A 16,880-nucleotide genomic window follows, 5' to 3' on the forward strand; every position below is an offset into this window, starting at 1 on the left:
TGTGGTCAGTACACCATGTGGCTGTGTGGTCAGTACACCATGTGGCTGTGTGGTCAGTACACCATGTGGCTGTGTGGTCAGTACACCATGTGGGTGTGTGGTCAGTACACCATGTGTGTGGTCAGTACACCATGTGGCTGTGTGGTCAGTACACCATGTGGCTGTGTGGTCAGTACACCATGTGGCTGTGTGGTCAGTACACCATGTGGCTGTGTGGTCAGTACACCATGTGGCTGTGTGGTCAGTACACCATGTGGCTGTGTGGTCAGTACACCATGTGGCTGTGTGGTCAGTACACCATGTGGCTGTGTGGTCAGTACACCATGTGGGTGTGTGGTCAGTACACCATGTAGCTGTGTGGTCAGTACACCATGTGTGTGGTCAGTACACCATGTGGCTGTGTGGTCAGTACACCATGTGGCTGTGTGGTCAGTACACCATGTGGCTGTGTGGTCAGTACACCATGTGGCTGTGTGGTCAGTACACCATGTGTGTGGTCAGTACACCATGTGGCTGTGTTGTCAGTACACCATGTGACTGTGTGGTCAGTACACCATGCAACTGTCAAGTACACACTGTGTTGACCATTGTGTTCCAAACATATTTAAACCAACTTACTTTATATTTTTAAGAAAAATAAAACTGCCCATCGCCGGAACAAAAATGAATCAATGTATCCTGTAGGTAAACAAAAATTCGTGCTCTTGTCTAGGTTATTTGTTTACCTATCAACAAGGTGAGTACACCATCCTATCGACGTCTATATCCCAGCACACATCAAACAGGCCTTTGTCTCCTATAGCCCAGGTGGGTCGAGTGCCTTATATAAAAGGACAACATCCACGTCGACTTACTTGGTGAGATTTTCGTCACATTTTCGGCCAACGTTCTCGGTGTTCTGAGTGAGTAATTATTACACGCAGGAGGGATGTGAGAAACATAATGATGTGAAATGTGTTGTTGGCTCTACTTGTGTAAAGGTTTTGTGGTGTTAGGGTTTTGTGGTGTTAGTGTTTTGTGGTGTTAGGGTTTTGTGGTGTCACGTTTTGTGGTGTCAGGGTTTTGTGGTGTCAGGGTTTTGTGGTGTCGTGTTTTGTGGTGTTAGGGTTTTGTGGTGTTAGGGTTTTGTGGTGTTAGTGTTTTGTGGTGTTAGGGTTTTGTGGTGTCACGTTTTGTGGTGTCAGGGTTTTGTGGTGTCAGGGTTTTGTGGTGTTAGGGTTTGTGGTGTTAGGGTTTGTGGTGTCAGTGTTTTGTGGTGTTAGGGTTGTGTGGTGTTAGGGTTTTGTGATGTTATGTTTTGTGGTGTCAATGTTTTGTGGTGTTAGGGTTTGTGGTGTCAGGGTGTTGTGGTGTTAGTGTTTTGTGGTGTTAGGGTTTTGTGGTGTCACGTTTTGTGGTGTCAGGGTTTTGTGGTGTCAGGGTTTTGTGGTGTTAGGGTTTGTGGTGTTAGGGTTTGTGGTGTCAGTGTTTTGTGGTGTTAGGGTTGTGTGGTGTTAGGGTTTTGTGATGTTATGTTTTGTGGTGTCAATGTTTTGTGGTGTTAGGGTTTGTGGTGTTATGTTTTGTGGTGTTAGGGTTTTGTGGTGTCAGTGTTTTGTGGTGTTAGGGTTTGTGGTGTTATGTTTTGTGGTGTTAGGGTTTTGTGGTGTCAGTGTTTTGTGGTGTTAGGGTTTGTGGTGTTAGGGTTTTGTGGTGTCAGTGTTTTGTGGTGTTAGGGTTTGTGGTGTTAGGGTTTGTGGTGTCAGTGTTTTGTGGTGTTAGGGTTGTGTGGTGTTAGGGTTTTGTGATGTTATGTTTTGTGGTGTCAATGTTCATGTGGTGTCAACATGTTATGGTGTCTGTGTAGTGTCAAATGTCCTAAAACACCCGCGCCAACCGTGTATCAACACACGCCAGCCACGAGCATGACGCTACCCTCCTGTCTTGCAGCATGAGTCTCTCTGTCCTTGTCCTGCTCTCAGTCTGTCTGACGGGAGTCGCTTCCCTTGGCAGGGCTGGAGGATGGTCGCCATTGGTGACGGTCAACCTTGACCCTTCCAACTCGATATACGGCGTCGTCCAGTTTGCCGTGGACGAAATCAACAGCTGGTACGCTGCTCAGGGCGACAACAACGTGCGATACCTGAAAAATGTCGCCTCCGCCAAATCACAGGTGAGTCGTTGTCTGCTGAACTGGGTGCTCGACAGTAGTCTTATGTCTAGGTTTCTTCAGCTGTAGCTTATATATATATATATATATATATATATATATATATATATATATATATATATATATATATATATATATATATATATATATATATATATATATATTCATATATACATATATACTGTTCCCAGATAGTTGCTGGTGTGAAGTACAACTTCGTGTTAAATCTAGACGACGGTTCACAGGTAAGTTGATGTGAAACAAATTTATCCAGACTGTAGCGTAGGTACTACTTTGGTACTACTAGCTTACTTTTTGTTACCTTAGATACTACTAGCTTACATTTTGTTACTTTAGGTACTATTTACCTAACATTTTTTACAAGCGACATTCGACAAACGACAAACGACACTAGTTTAAATCATGAATTCTACTCAGTGACGTCACTTACCCAGATGTTAGTGACTGAACCTAGTAGTTTAACCCAACTTTGACCACTACTGACGGAGGTTTGTGATGGTTAATGATCACTCTTCTCCTCCTATAGTGTGACGTCACAGTAGTGCACGCGGCATGGGAAACCCCAATGTATACTTTGGTGCCACCTATTACATGTAAACAGGGTAGGTCATGTGATCATTTAGGTCTTGTGTTCATGTAGGTCATAATAACACATTAGGTCATGTAAACATGGAAGGTCGCCTAGGGGCCGTGTAAATATTGCAGGTCACCTTGGGGGCCGTGTAAATATTGCAGGTCATCTAGGGGCCGTGTAAATATTGCAGGTCATCTAGGGGCCGTGTAAATATTGCAGGTCATCTATGGGCCGTGTAAATATTGCAGGTCACCCAGGGGCCGTGTAAATATTGCAGGTCAAGTGAAAATGGTAAAAGTTCCCATTCCAGACCCAACGATCCGTTCGGGCAGATGAAGTAGAGTTCATATAATCTGTTACCTCCGCATACGAAGGGATAGTGTGGTGAACACTATGCCTAGCTGGCCTAAATTTCCCTCACGTGAGATAGGTCAACATCAGAGCTGAGTGGACTCAGGGACCACACGGTAGGTCCTTTAACTACAATGTTTACTGTTTTTATCCGATCACCCAACATCTAGCTATGGTAGTCCCCACTAAACACTCAACATCTAGCCATGGTAGTCCCCACTAAACACACAACATCTAGCTATGTAGTCCCCACTAAACACACAACATCTAGCCATGGTAGTCCCCACTAAACACACAACATCTAGCTATGTAGTCCCCACTAAACACACAACATCTAGCCATGGTAGTCCCCACTAAACACACAACATCTAGCCATGGTAGTCCCCACTAAACACACAACATCTAGCCATGGTAGTCCCCACTAAACACACAACATCTAGCTATGGTAGTCCCCACTAAACACCCAACATCTAGCTATGGTAGTCCCCACTAAACACACAACATCTAGCTATGGTAGTCCCCACTAAACACACAACATCTAGCTATGGTAGTCCCCACTAAACACACAACACCCGTTCCTTACAGTATGATCTGCTCAAGACGAAAGACTTGCAGACGTAAATCAGAGCTGCACCGAGAATAAAAATAAAATTGTTTTATTAAACTGTGTTGTTTCTAAACTATTTTACTTTTTTCTGTTTGTCTGCCTGTCCGTATGTATGTAAATCTTTGTGTGTCTTTCACACTGTTATGTTAAGAAAATTACTATCAATTTTTCACGCACTTCAAGCAAACATAATGTAAAATGTTACACAGCAATACAAACTTAAACGTACTGCTATGTTCTTTCTTTACAAGGGTCTTTAACAAAAAAAAATAACAGTTGAATTAACCAATACATTACAGTGATGTTGTATTGTGTTGAGGTCACTGTAGCAATCAACTGACAGAACCCGAACTAACCTGGTGAAAATCTTAGAGATTTCGCGCATGAATTAACGGACAGACCGATTTGACGAGAATCCTTTCATCATTATTGTTGACATGGATCAATGGCGTAGCCAGGATCGTCTCAAGGGAGGGGGGGGGGGGGTCCAATTTTTACCCGGGGACAAACTTTCGATTTGCACCCCCCCTCAAACTTTCGATTTGCACCCCCCCTCAAACTTTCGATTTGCACCCCCCCCCCCTCAAACTTTCGATTTGCACCCCCCCTCAAACTTTCGATTTGCACCCCCCCCTCAAACTTTCGATTTGCACCCCCCTTCAAACTTTCGATTTGCACCCCCCTCATACTTTTTATATATACCGAGGGGTCTATGGGGGGGGGGGGGTTATGACCCCCCCTAACCCCCCCCTGCCTACGCCACTGACATGGATAAAATCGTTTTATTTTTTAGATTTTGTCATCAAAGCGACAATGAAAAAAAAACAACTTAAAAACTTAATTAAGCGTGAAAATAATTCATAAATGTAATATTTTTAGAATCAATGTTATAAAATTTGCAAATCCAGAAAACTTGAAAATAATTTAGTTGAAGGCTACCTTTCAATTTTTTAACTTAATTTCCATTGTGGAGAATTGCGTTTATTAACCTGTCATTTCTGGATGGATGGATGAACGGATGGATGAATGTGTGTCCGCAGCTTTAAGTCGTATCTCCTCCTCAACGAAGCAATATCGAGGACTAGTTTCAAAGCAATTAGGTTAAGCAAGTTACGAGGATGAACATAGGCCATAAAAATTCCGGGTTTCTTTCATGGATTTCCCGGAACAGCCAAAAACCTCGAAATAATGCAGTTTTTGGCCCATATCTCGGCAACCAGACCACTTAGCGACTTGAAACATGTACCAATCGATTCCTGCCATAATTTAGAACAATATTGCCGAAGAAAGTTTTCAAAAATATCTTTTCGTTCGGTCACAACAAAAAAATTGAATTAATTAAAATTTGGACCGAATTAGTAGGCATTTTATCCAACAACACCACACGCGTCATCACGTTCAATAGCTGCGCCATCACGTTCAATGGCTGCGACATCACGTTCGGTAGCTAGGCGCGCAATGGTTTTTAGTCATGTAACTCTATCTATATATATAATTCTCTTCTGGGAGCCGTTAGAAAACAAGCTGCAACCTCGCCTTACAGTCCCCTCTCTTCCTCTCTATCGCTACCACCCCCAACCCCCCACCCCCTCACATGGTTTGGTAAGCTGTGGTCACGCTGTTTACATTTTACAATCTTAGAGACGGGTTTGGTGACGGCTATTAGGGGCAGATAATTTAGTTTGAAACTATTTTAAACTTAGAGGAGGTAACTAAGAGGAGGCTGCTTTCACGTGGGGGGGGGGGGAAGGGGGGTTTAGTGTTTTACAGAAATATTTTCAGTGTCAGCGTTGGTACAGTCGAATTCACAAATTATGAATTACTGAAAAGTAGAAAAAAACAACAACTAAATAGCGGCGTATGTTATGCCGCGGGCCGGCTCGTTGTAAATAAAACATGTAAAATACTGAAAAAAAAATTAATAAAAAAACGTTTTAATAACTAACCAATGTTTTTACTAACCCTGCTCTTGATTTACGCTACGACAGAGCTATTTTTAGATAACATAAGGAAATTGCGCTAAAATTGTCACTAGACTTTTTTTAATTACTTGTTTTTTCATCAAGCCAATGTTATTACCTCATGTTATAATTTCGTAAGACAAACATTGATTGGCTGTACATGAACTCTGTGATCGATATTCTGAAAATCCCACTTCATAAAAAAACTCATTATAATTTATACTCAAAACTTAGCCGATACAATTATTATTAATTCATTTTTTTTAATGACCTAGTTAAGACATTTTTGTTTTCAATTTCTTTCATAAATTTAAACAATTAAAATATTTTGGCTTTTTTTTTACTTTGTTTAGTTACCGAAACTACAAAAAACTTCAATTACATCTTATCTGTAGTAAATCAAACAATCATATTTTTATAACCATATTCATTTTAAACATAGTACATGATTTTTGAAATGTCAATGGGCCTTTCGAATAAGTTTGAGACTATTCTCTGTCGAGTTCATTGTAGTGAAATGGGTTGAAACGGCTGGTTTACACAAGTAACCCGGGCTAGGCGAGCGAGCTAATGGCGGCCACATGTTACAGTAGATCTGCACAAATGGCCCTCATTAAATGATTAATTTACAATTACATACAGTACCAATGCCAACCCTAAACACTCTCTTCCTACTTTAGTCACATCCCCCCAACCGATCTTCCCAATAAAAGAGATTGGAGATTGCTGGTACACGTCACTATATAATTGACGCTAATGCCACTGACATTTGGAGATGTTTGATGGAGGTCGGTCGTTCCGTGAACGTGTCATTTCATTGCCAAATTATCCCACGACTACTGGTACAAGGTTAAGTCCTCTTTACAGCCCCATTTAAGATCCTCTTTACAACCTTACAAAACATGTGCACTTTATAGTCTAATATAAGATAATATTTGCAGCCTCAAAGAAGATTCTTATAACATCACATAAGATCCACTTCACAGCTTTATATAATATTCTCTTTACAGCTTTATATCAGATCCTCTTTACAGCTTTATATAAGATCCACTATGCAGTCTCACATAAGATCCTCCTAGTACTTGGGATAAACCGGACATTCTCCTTGTACTAGGGGCAATCCGCTCGGTACTCTGGACAGTCCGCGACAAAATGTCGGTACTTGAGTACTTAGATGCGACAAAACAGGACATTGAATGAACACTGTCGCAATGGTTCACACGCTACAAGTGTGAGTCATCTCATTAGCATAACAACCAGCTCAGCCAGAAATAAACTCACATAATTATCACAGCGCTATAAAACATGGCGGGCGAGTGTTTGGGTTTGTGTTTGTGTTTGTTGACATAAATCTCAGGGATCTCAAGCCAGGCTCAAAGGTAGGGGTTTGTTTTTATAGTGGACAAATGACCAACGGACCACTACATTTGACCACAACTAACAGGTACTACTGCCAGTGTTGGTTAAACGTGAATGGCCCACATTTGTTGATCGTTTATTGTCATTTTATAATGCCAGTGTTGGTCAAAATGTTAATGACCCCCACATTGTTGACCGTTTGTTGACCAGCAAGTATGTGTACTGTTCCAGCCACACAATGAAGTACCTGTTTCTCCTGGCTTTGGCCTCTGTGTGTCTGGCAGAAGACCAGGAAATGGTGGATGTACTGGTTGACCCTGATGACGACACCGTGACCTACGCCCTCGGGGTCATCGGGGACCTGAAGGGGGGTCTGACATGTGATTTTATAAACTTTGATACGGCTCAAGGTCGAATGGAGGTAAGTAAATAAATATTCAAGGACGATGACGAAATAGTTTGGATGTTGATCATAGGCAGAAAATCAGTGGTGAAAAAGTGGGAAAATTAAAATGATGGGTCTAAAGTAGTTAATTACATGGGTCTAAAGTAGCTATTTTTATGGGTCTAAAGCAGTAGTTTTTATGGTTCTATAGTGGCATGCTCCATAGGTTCAAAGTATCAGTTTGTCAAGCTTGTAATACCTGTCCGTTTTTGTCCTTTTCAGGACGGCATATCCTTCACTTTGCATTACGTCATGAATGTGAACTGTGCAGGGCAGGTGAGACCTCATGACTTCCACGTCACGTGACTATTAACATATATTTCCTGAACACTGTTAATTTGGTGTAAACTAAAAATACAAATAAACTAGCCCCCTCCCCCCCCCACCCCAAGGATAACTCGCCCAATGACGTCATGTAAACATGTCACTGTACGCAGGTCAGCAGGTGTGACGTAACAGTCCAGATGCCCTGGGACCCCTCAGACACCCGCTTCACCGTGACGCAAGGGCCATCTTGCGTGTAGTTCCTGGCCAATGGCCACAAGCTCAGACATCCAGTTCCTGTTGGCCACTCACAGATCAAGGTCACTTAAGGCAGCAAAAGTTGAATGATAATTCAATCTTTTATCGTCATATTAAAATAATCGAAATGCAGTGGCGTAGCGAGGTCGGGTGTCACCCGGTGAGGCACTTAATGTTGTCACCCCCAGAGGCGTAGCGACCCTTCCCGGGGACAAACTTTCAATTTTCGATTTGCCCCACCCCCCCTTCAAACTTTCGATTTGTACCTTTTAAAAGACTATTTAGCACTCGAATTAATCACTTAATTAAGTGGAATTATCATTTTTCTCTCTGTATTTTGCTAATTTTTGCCTTGGTGTCACCCCCCTAAATGTTGTCACCCGGTGCGGTCCGCACCCCCCCCTCGCTACGCCACTGTCGAAATGTAGGCGGTTTTAAAATGTTAATTACTTTAAAAAAAAAACAACAACGATAGATCCCCATGCATGAGAGAGGGCAGGTTTAGTGTAGCCTGTACTCAAACGTAGGGGAAGGAACTCAGTTCGGCGCACTATTAGTGACAGAGTACGTTGAGAGATCATCCAATATGGCGGCTGTAATACATGCGTGAATAAAATATGAGTTTAGTATCTTGCTGGTGTTGTTATGTTTTAGTATCATGCTGGTGTTGTTTTGTTTTAGTATCATGCTGGTGTTGTTATGTTTTAGTATCATGCTGGTGTTGTTATGTTTTAGTATCATGCTGGTGTTGTTATGTTTTAGTACCATGCTGGTGTTATGTTTTTAGTTGTCTTTTGGTTTTCCACCACCAAATCCACACACGCACTCACACACACATACACATACACAACATAGGCCACATACATACCCACATACAGAGTTGTACCATCCCATATTGTAAACTTAGGCACCATACATACACACATACAGAGCTTTACCACCCGATATTGTAAACATAGGCCACATACATACACACATACAGAGCTGTACCACCCCATATTGTAAACATAGGCCACATACATACACACATACAGAGCTTTACCACCCGATATTGTAAACATAGGCCACATACATACACACATACAGAGCTTTACCACCCGATATTGTAAACATAGGCCACATACATACACACATACAGAGCTGTACCACCCCTTATTGTAAACATAGGCCACATACATACACACATACAGAGCTGTACCACCCGATATTGTAAACATAGGCCACACACATACACACATACATACACACATACAGAGCTGTACCACCCCATATTGTAAACATAGGCCACATACATACACACATACAGAGCTTTACCACCCCATATTGAAAACATAGGACACTGCTTCCTCTGACTGAATGGCGGGACCTACACCTACCAGATGGCGTAGCTGGTGGGGGGGGGGCAATTATAGATGTAGATATTACGTCTGTCGTCACAGCAAACTTCGCTGTTTTCATTGTCGGAAGCCAGTCGCTATAGTGTTAGACACTGACCACAACCATTTGACCAACAGACCACAATTAACTGACCACAGTCAACAGAAATGTGACAAGGAGCTGCCCCACCCCACTACATTAATAGCCCGCCATATATACGTGGCTTCCATCTGTGTGTTTCTAATTTGATGTCAATTAGTACAAATCAGCTGGATAATTAAACGATTTGATTCCGCGTTAGGAGCAGCTGAACGACGCCAGGTTTGTTTAGGGGGTGGGGAGGGGTTGTGTAGAGCCTAACATCACTAGAGCGGCACATTTTATCTGGTTGCGCATTTTTCTCTTTGCGTACTTTTCTGTGTGCGCTTTTTTCTGATTGCGCTATTTTCTGGTTGCACATTTTTCTGTTTGCGCATTTTTCTGTGTGCGCATTTTTCTTGTCACCGAAGTATAGAGGAAGTATTGTAATCGTGCAAAAAAATCGATAGCGAGATTTTCACAAATCTTGATCTTTTACAACTCAGTGAGTCGAAAAAAACATAATTTTGCAATTTCGTCCTTATGTTTGTGTGTGTGTGTGTCTTTGTGTGTGTGTGTCTGTGTGTCTGTGTGTCTGTGGACATGATCTATGAAATTTCATATATAAGTATTATATCAAATTTGTAGTTCTGTATCAACTTTTCAGCGATTTCCGGTAACCGGAAGTGGAACTTATTCTTCTTTTGGTTTTAAATGTCATTTCTATAAATTAATAAGTGAATTAAGTATACCTTTAACTACAGATTGACAACTCTCGATAATGTGGCTGCATGACGTCAAGTTTAAAACTGCTAATTATAGTGTGATAAACATCGTAAATCACACTCTATTTATAGATATCTACAGATATCTACAACTCTACAACATTACCAGAGGCGTAGTAAGGGGGGGAGGGGGGGCGGGGGTTGCGGACCGCACCGGGTGACACCATTTAGGGGGGTGACACCAAGGCAAAAAATTGCAAAGTATATAGAGAAAAATATAGAGGGTGGTGCAAATCGTAAGTTCGAGGAGGGTGCATATCGAAAGTTTGGGGGGGGGGGGTGCAAATCTAAAGTTTGAAAGTTTGTCCCCGGGAAGGCTCGCTACGCCTCTGGGGGGAGGGGGGGTGACACCATTAAGTGCCGCACCGGGTGACACCCGACCTCGCTACGCCACTGAACATTAGTGTACACAATAGGACGCCATATAACCAAAGGGAGGGGGAGGGTTGACACCAGTTAAAAGGTGTAACAGGTGTAACATAGTTTGGTGTGACCAACCGGTTTAATGGTTGATATTTATGGCTCAGAATTAAAAAAAAAAAATTTGAGAGACATCAGCGCACATCTTTAGTTTAAATTCATGTCTCTGAAAACATCCAAGGTCATAACCCCTGAATCTTCTGCTATTAAAGACTCAAGTCTGCTATATAATCCCCATATCCCAGAATGAAGTACCTGTTTCTGCTGACGTTAGCAACACTTAACATGGCCCAACTCTGCAGGTAACATGGGTAACATGGGCCATAATGTCCAGTTCTGTTGGCCATTGCCCCAACACGACCAGTTACTGTTGGCCATTGGCCAGGTACCCAGTTACTGTTGGCCACTGCCCCAACACGACCAGTTACTGTTGGCCATTGGCCAGGTACCCAGTTACTGTTGGCCATTGGCCCTACATGGCCAGGCGCCCAGTTACTGTTGGCCATTGGCCAGGTACCCAGTTACTGTTGGCCCATGCTATAAAAAAGTCATAGAACATACATTTGTCAGAGGAAAGTAGATTTTCATGTAGGAAAAGTAATCCTGCGCACCTACATATAACTAAGCTCTTAAAATAATATTTGTATAAACCTTTACTAGAAGTTAGACTGGTATACGGGTTTTACGGTAATAGTTTTTTTTTATCTCGCGAACTGATCTCAAATAATTAACATTTAAAGCACAAACATTAGTAAGGATCAAATGTCCTCACAAAGTGAAGTTATGCCCAGCTCACGCCAGATAATGATTACACGTATCCTAAACCACACATTAATGAGATGTACACTTACCACACCCCACACATTAATTAAGTGTACACTAGCCCCTCCCCATACATTAATTAGGTGTACACTAGCCAGCAATAATGAGGTGTACACTATCCTCACACATTAATGAAGTGTACCCTAGCCCCACCCCACACATTAATCAGGTGCACCCTAGCCCCTCCCCACACATTAATGTGGTGTACACTAGCCACACCACAAACATTAATGTGGTGTACCCTAGCCCCACCACACACATTAATGTGGTGTACCCTAGCCCCACCCCACACATTAATGAGGTGTACCCTAGCCCCACCCCACACATTAATGTGGTGTACCCTACTCCCACCCCACACATAAAGGAGGTGTACCCTAGCCCCACCCCACACATAAAGGAGGTGTACCCTACTCCCACCCCACACATTAATGAGGTGTGCCCTAGTCCCACCCCACATATAAAGGAGGTGTACCCTAGCCCCACCCCACACATTAATGAGGTGTACCCTAACCCCACCCACACATTAATAAGGTGTACCCTAGCCCCACCCCACACATAAAGGAGGTGTACCCTAGACCCACCCCACACATTAATAAGGTGTACCCTAGCGCCACCCCACACATTAATGTGGTGTACCCTAGCCCCACCCCACACACTAATGAGGTGTACTCTAGCCCCACCCCACACACTAATGAGGTGTACTCTAGCCCCACCCCACACACTAATGAGGTGTACTCTAGCCCCACCCCACACACTAATGAGGTGTACTCTAGCCCCACCCCACACACTAATGAGGTGTACTCTAGCCCCACCCCACACACTAATGAGGTGTACTCTAGCCCCACCCCACACACTAATGAGGTGTACTCTAGCCCCACCCCACACACTAATGAGGTGTACTCTAGCCCCACCCCACACACTAATGAGGTGTACTCTAGCATCACCTACTACCCATACATTAACGGAACATCCAGGTGTGGATTACCATATGTAAATTAGCCAGCTGGTTGAGAGATCATACAACGATAACAGTAATGACGATAACAGTAATGACGATAACAGTAACGACGATAACAGTAACGACGATAACAGTAACGACGATAACAGTAATGACGCGAGTACAACAAGCCACTGTTTATCTACTGGGAGTGGTGACAGTGTTTATCTACTGGGAGTGGTGACAGTGTTTATCTACTGGGCGTGGTGACACTGTTTATCTACTGGGCGTGGTGACACTGTTTATCTACTGGGCGTGGTGACACTGTTTATCTACTGGGCGTGGTGACACTGTTTATCTACTGTGAGTGGTGACACTGTTTATCTACTGGGAGTGGTGACACTGTTTATCTACTGGGAGTGGTGACACTGTTTATCTACTGCGAGTGGTGACACTGTTTATCTACTGGGAGTGGTGACAGTGTTTATCTACTGGGCGTGGTGACAGTGTTTATCTACTGGGCGTGGTGACACTGTTTATCTACTGGGCGTGGTGACACTGTTTATCTACTGGGCGTGGTGACACTGTTTATCTACTGGGCGTGGTGACACTGTTTATCTACTGGGAGTGGTGACACTGTTTATCTACTGTGAGTGGTGACACTGTTTATCTACTGTGAGTGGTGACACTGTTTATCTACCGTGAGTGGTGACACTGTTTATCTACCGTGAGTGGTGACACTGTTTATCTACTGGGAGTGGTGACACTGTTTATCTACCGTGAGTGGTGACACTGTTTATCTACTGGGAGTGGTGACACTGTTTATCTACCGTGAGTGGTGACACTGTTTATCTACCGTGAGTGGTGACACTGTTTATCTACTGTGAGTCGTGACACTGTTTATCTACTGGGCGTGGTGACAGTGTTTATCTACTGGGAGTGGTGACAGTGTTTATCTACTGGGCGTGGTGACACTGTTTATCTACTGGGCGTGGTGACACTGTTTATCTACTGGGCGTGGTGACACTGTTTATCTACTGGGCGTGGTGACACTGTTTATCTACTGGGAGTGGTGACACTGTTTATCTACTGTGAGTGGTAACACTGTTTATCTACTGTGAGTGGTGACACTGTTTATCTACCGTGAGTGGTGACACTGTTTATCTACCGTGAGTGGTGACACTGTTTATCTACTGGGAGTGGTGACACTGTTTATCTACCGTGAGTGGTGACACTGTTTATCTACTGGGAGTGGTGACACTGTTTATCTACCGTGAGTGGTGACACTGTTTATCTACCGTGAGTGGTGACACTGTTTATCTACTTGCAGGTGACACTGTTTATCTACTGTGAGTGGTGACACTGTATATCTACTGCGAGTGGTGACACTGTTTATCTACTGTGAGTGGTGACACTGTATATCTACTGGGAGTGGTGACACTGTATATCTACTGTGAGTGGTGACACTGTTTATCTACTGGGAGTGGTGATACTGTTTATCTACTGGGATTGGTGATACTGTATATCTACTTTGAGTGGTGACACTGTTTATCTACTGGGAGTGGTGACAGTGTTTATCTACTGGGAGTGGTGATACTGTTTATCTACTGAGAGTGGTGACACTGTTTATCTACTGGGAGTGGTGACGCTGTTTATCTATTGGGAGTGGTGACTGGGTACTTTGAAAGGTAACACGGTTCATCAACTGATACTGGTGACGCCTTTGATTAATTGATCGTGGTCTGATGTTAATAGCCGACTAATTAAGCGACAGCCGAATGAAATAACAACCTTTGCCTTGTAACATGGCCTGAAAAAAGAACAATCCAGAATCGACATTGGATCACGTGTCAGTTGAAAGCTAATTAATTTGTTAAGTCCCATCTGTTTCAGTTACCTCATTAGCATAATGGCATGATGGAGCCAATGAAAAACGAATGTATAAAAACCCACGGCCCCAGGCGAGTTTGGAATAACCTCTAACACAAACGGTAAGTTTTGTTTCGTTTATTTGTTTCAACTCTCTGTAAACGTTTTATTTCTCCAGTAGTACCAAACAGGGCTGGAGGTAAGAAAAATAATTCTACTACATCCACCCCGGACTACGAACGTATCGAGTTTCGAACGACTTGCCTACGGCAAGCTTACGGAAAAAGTGGCTGGATCAAATTTGTTATCCATGTGTATGCATCCATAATATGAATTTCTATAACACTAGGTCTAAATTTCAGTTACTTAGGCTATACATTTTATAGGTTGAAATGATATTTCGGACTACGAACGTCTCGAGTTTCGAAAGACTTGCCTACGGCAAGCTTACGGCAAATGTGGCTGGATCAAATTTGTTATCCATTTGTATGCATCTATAATATGAGGTTCTATAACACTAGGTCTAAATTTCAGTTACTTAGGCTATACATTTTATAGGTTGAAATGATATTTCGGACTACGAACGTCTCGAGTTTCGAACGACTTGCCTACGGCAAGCTTACGGCAAAAGTGGCTGGATCAAATTTGTTATCCATTTGTATGCTGCCATAATATGAGTTTCTATAACACTAGGTCTAAATTTCAGTTACTTAGGCTATACATTTTATAGGTTGAAATGATATTTTAAATAACAATAGATCTAGTTTATTTCGCAAAAAAAATCTCATACTATTCACGTGTGACTTTTGCATTTACCATTGTTTTTTGTTGTGATAACGTTTCAGCAGGGCCTAATATTTGTGGTCATATACAGCCGGACCCTACACTGTTTTACACTTGATTGTGCCGCGCTCTTTATTTTTAAATTGGCCATAGATCTCACGATGTCGCTTCTCTTGGGCCTAGCAGAGTTTGGCCCATTGACATGGATAAAAAAATTGTGTTAATCCGTCTTTTGGACAATCTGTAGCGACTTTTTCCCCTACCGCTGACCGAAGCAAGAGCACCAATTTAGAGCTTATAGGTCCGAGTATTTCATGCCCTTATTTAGTTTACATTGTCTGTCTATCTGTCTATGGGTTTGTGGCAAATTTTATAACGCAATGTTGACCCTCTGCTACTGCAGCGATTTCGTTCAATCTTTCCAGATGCATTAGTCTTCGAAGACACCGCAGGAATATCTCATTTTAAATCGAATTAAATATTGAGTTAGTCAACACAATTTAATTTTTAAAGAGTAATATGTGTCGACTTAATTAAATACGAACCGAACGGGAGAAAAAACTAATTGTTTTTTTTATACGTCTCAGTGAAATTTAAAAAAAAATTCGAAATTACAAATAGAAAATAAAAACAAAAGCACCTTTTTTAAAAAAAAAGTTTTTAAATGTACTGAAAATAAAGCAAAACAAATAAGCTTTCCTTGGTAAAAGTTTTGGTCGCTCACGAAATCTCTAACACATTTTTGCTACTAAAACTAAAGTAAACAAGTTTGCTTTATTTTATTTTTTAATGCTTTTAAAAAACTGATTATTTTAAATTATAATTTTTTAAAACTTGGTTTGCTTTCTTATTTGAGACCATCCATCACTTGAGACCGTCTATGTCCATCATTTAGTTCATATTTTTGGTTCTAATCTTACGAACCACGCGATGTGAGGTCATGCCCATTGTAGTGTAATGTGTCAGTTCAATAAAATTCAAATCAGCCATGTACGGTCATGACCCCTGAATCCTCTGCTATAAAAGACTCAAGTCTGCCCTATAATCCCCAGATTCCACAATGAAGTACCTGATACTGTTGACGTTAGCAACCCTGTCTCTGGCAGACGACACAACCGAACTCCCGCCCTGGGAGGGGATGCCGGGCGGTTGGATAGACGTGGAGGTCGGCCCGGGGGATGAGGGGGTGCAGTACGCCCTGGGGCTCATCCGCGAAAAACAGGACAAAGAATGCGAGTTTGTCGAATTTAAAAAGGCTCAAGTTCAGGTAATGTGGCTGTTTGTATGTACGTATGTGCTGGGGACGTATCTGTATGTATGTGTGGAGAAACCATAGTTTTCTGAGTGTGTGTACGTGCTGGTAAAGTGTGTGTGTGAATGTGCTGGTAAAGTGTGTGTGTGTATGTGGCATAAATTTTCCTTTTCTACTATGTAAATAACCGATGTCTGGTCTAATTGGCGTCGTTTTGTTTCCAGGTTGTCAATGGCTACAACTACAACTATGTGTTGGTGGTTGACTGTGATGGCGAGGTGAGTCTACAGTGCTAGTCATTAATGGCATCATCTCGATAGGGAAATTTGATTAAATTATGGCAATTTTAGTGGCATCTCTTTAGGGAAAAGTGATATAAATTATGGCAATTGTAATGGCATCTCGTTAGGGAAAGTTGATATAAATTATAATCATCTTTTTGACGGACTAGTCTAACCGGACCAGTCTAGCCGGTCTAGTCTAGCCGGTCCAGTCTAGCAGGTCTAGTCTCGCCGTATCAGTCTAGCCGGTCTGGTCTAACCGGACCAGTCTAGCCGGTCTAGTCTAG

The 16,880-nt window shown here is 42.4% G+C and overlaps 3 protein-coding genes across 3 annotated transcripts in view; all 3 read left to right on the forward strand.

Annotated features, from left to right (window-relative positions):
* The first annotated feature begins 910 nt into the window (after nucleotides 1-910).
* On the forward strand, nucleotides 911-3,762 carry LOC131953416 (uncharacterized). Its single transcript, XM_059316585.1, has 5 exons — nucleotides 911-930; nucleotides 1,930-2,152; nucleotides 2,341-2,394; nucleotides 2,697-2,772; nucleotides 3,681-3,762. The coding sequence occupies exons 2-5, from the start codon at nucleotides 1,931-1,933 to the stop codon at nucleotides 3,683-3,685; spliced, it is 357 nt and encodes a 118-aa protein (XP_059172568.1). The 5' UTR covers nucleotides 911-930; nucleotide 1,930; the 3' UTR covers nucleotides 3,686-3,762.
* Nucleotides 3,763-6,943: 3,181 nt separating this feature from the next.
* Nucleotides 6,944-8,600, forward strand: LOC131953417 (uncharacterized). The gene is made up of 4 exons (XM_059316586.1): nucleotides 6,944-7,042; nucleotides 7,254-7,443; nucleotides 7,690-7,743; nucleotides 7,905-8,600. The coding sequence occupies exons 2-4, from the start codon at nucleotides 7,261-7,263 to the stop codon at nucleotides 7,989-7,991; spliced, it is 324 nt and encodes a 107-aa protein (XP_059172569.1). The 5' UTR covers nucleotides 6,944-7,042; nucleotides 7,254-7,260; the 3' UTR covers nucleotides 7,992-8,600.
* Nucleotides 8,601-14,435: 5,835 nt separating this feature from the next.
* LOC131953415 (uncharacterized) overlaps nucleotides 14,436-16,880 on the forward strand; it is a 3,004-nt gene continuing 559 nt past the window's right edge. The window contains exons 1-3 of the mRNA XM_059316583.1: nucleotides 14,436-14,476; nucleotides 16,113-16,327; nucleotides 16,537-16,590. Coding sequence (XP_059172566.1) covers nucleotides 16,121-16,327; nucleotides 16,537-16,590 — 261 coding nt within the window. The 5' untranslated portion in view covers nucleotides 14,436-14,476; nucleotides 16,113-16,120. The remainder of the gene's footprint in view (nucleotides 14,477-16,112; nucleotides 16,328-16,536; nucleotides 16,591-16,880) is intronic.

Source organism: Physella acuta, unplaced genomic scaffold, assembly GCF_028476545.2.
Source record: "Physella acuta isolate Inbredline_101_S28 unplaced genomic scaffold, ASM2847654v3 ptg000920l, whole genome shotgun sequence".
NCBI lineage: Eukaryota > Metazoa > Mollusca > Gastropoda > Physidae > Physella > Physella acuta.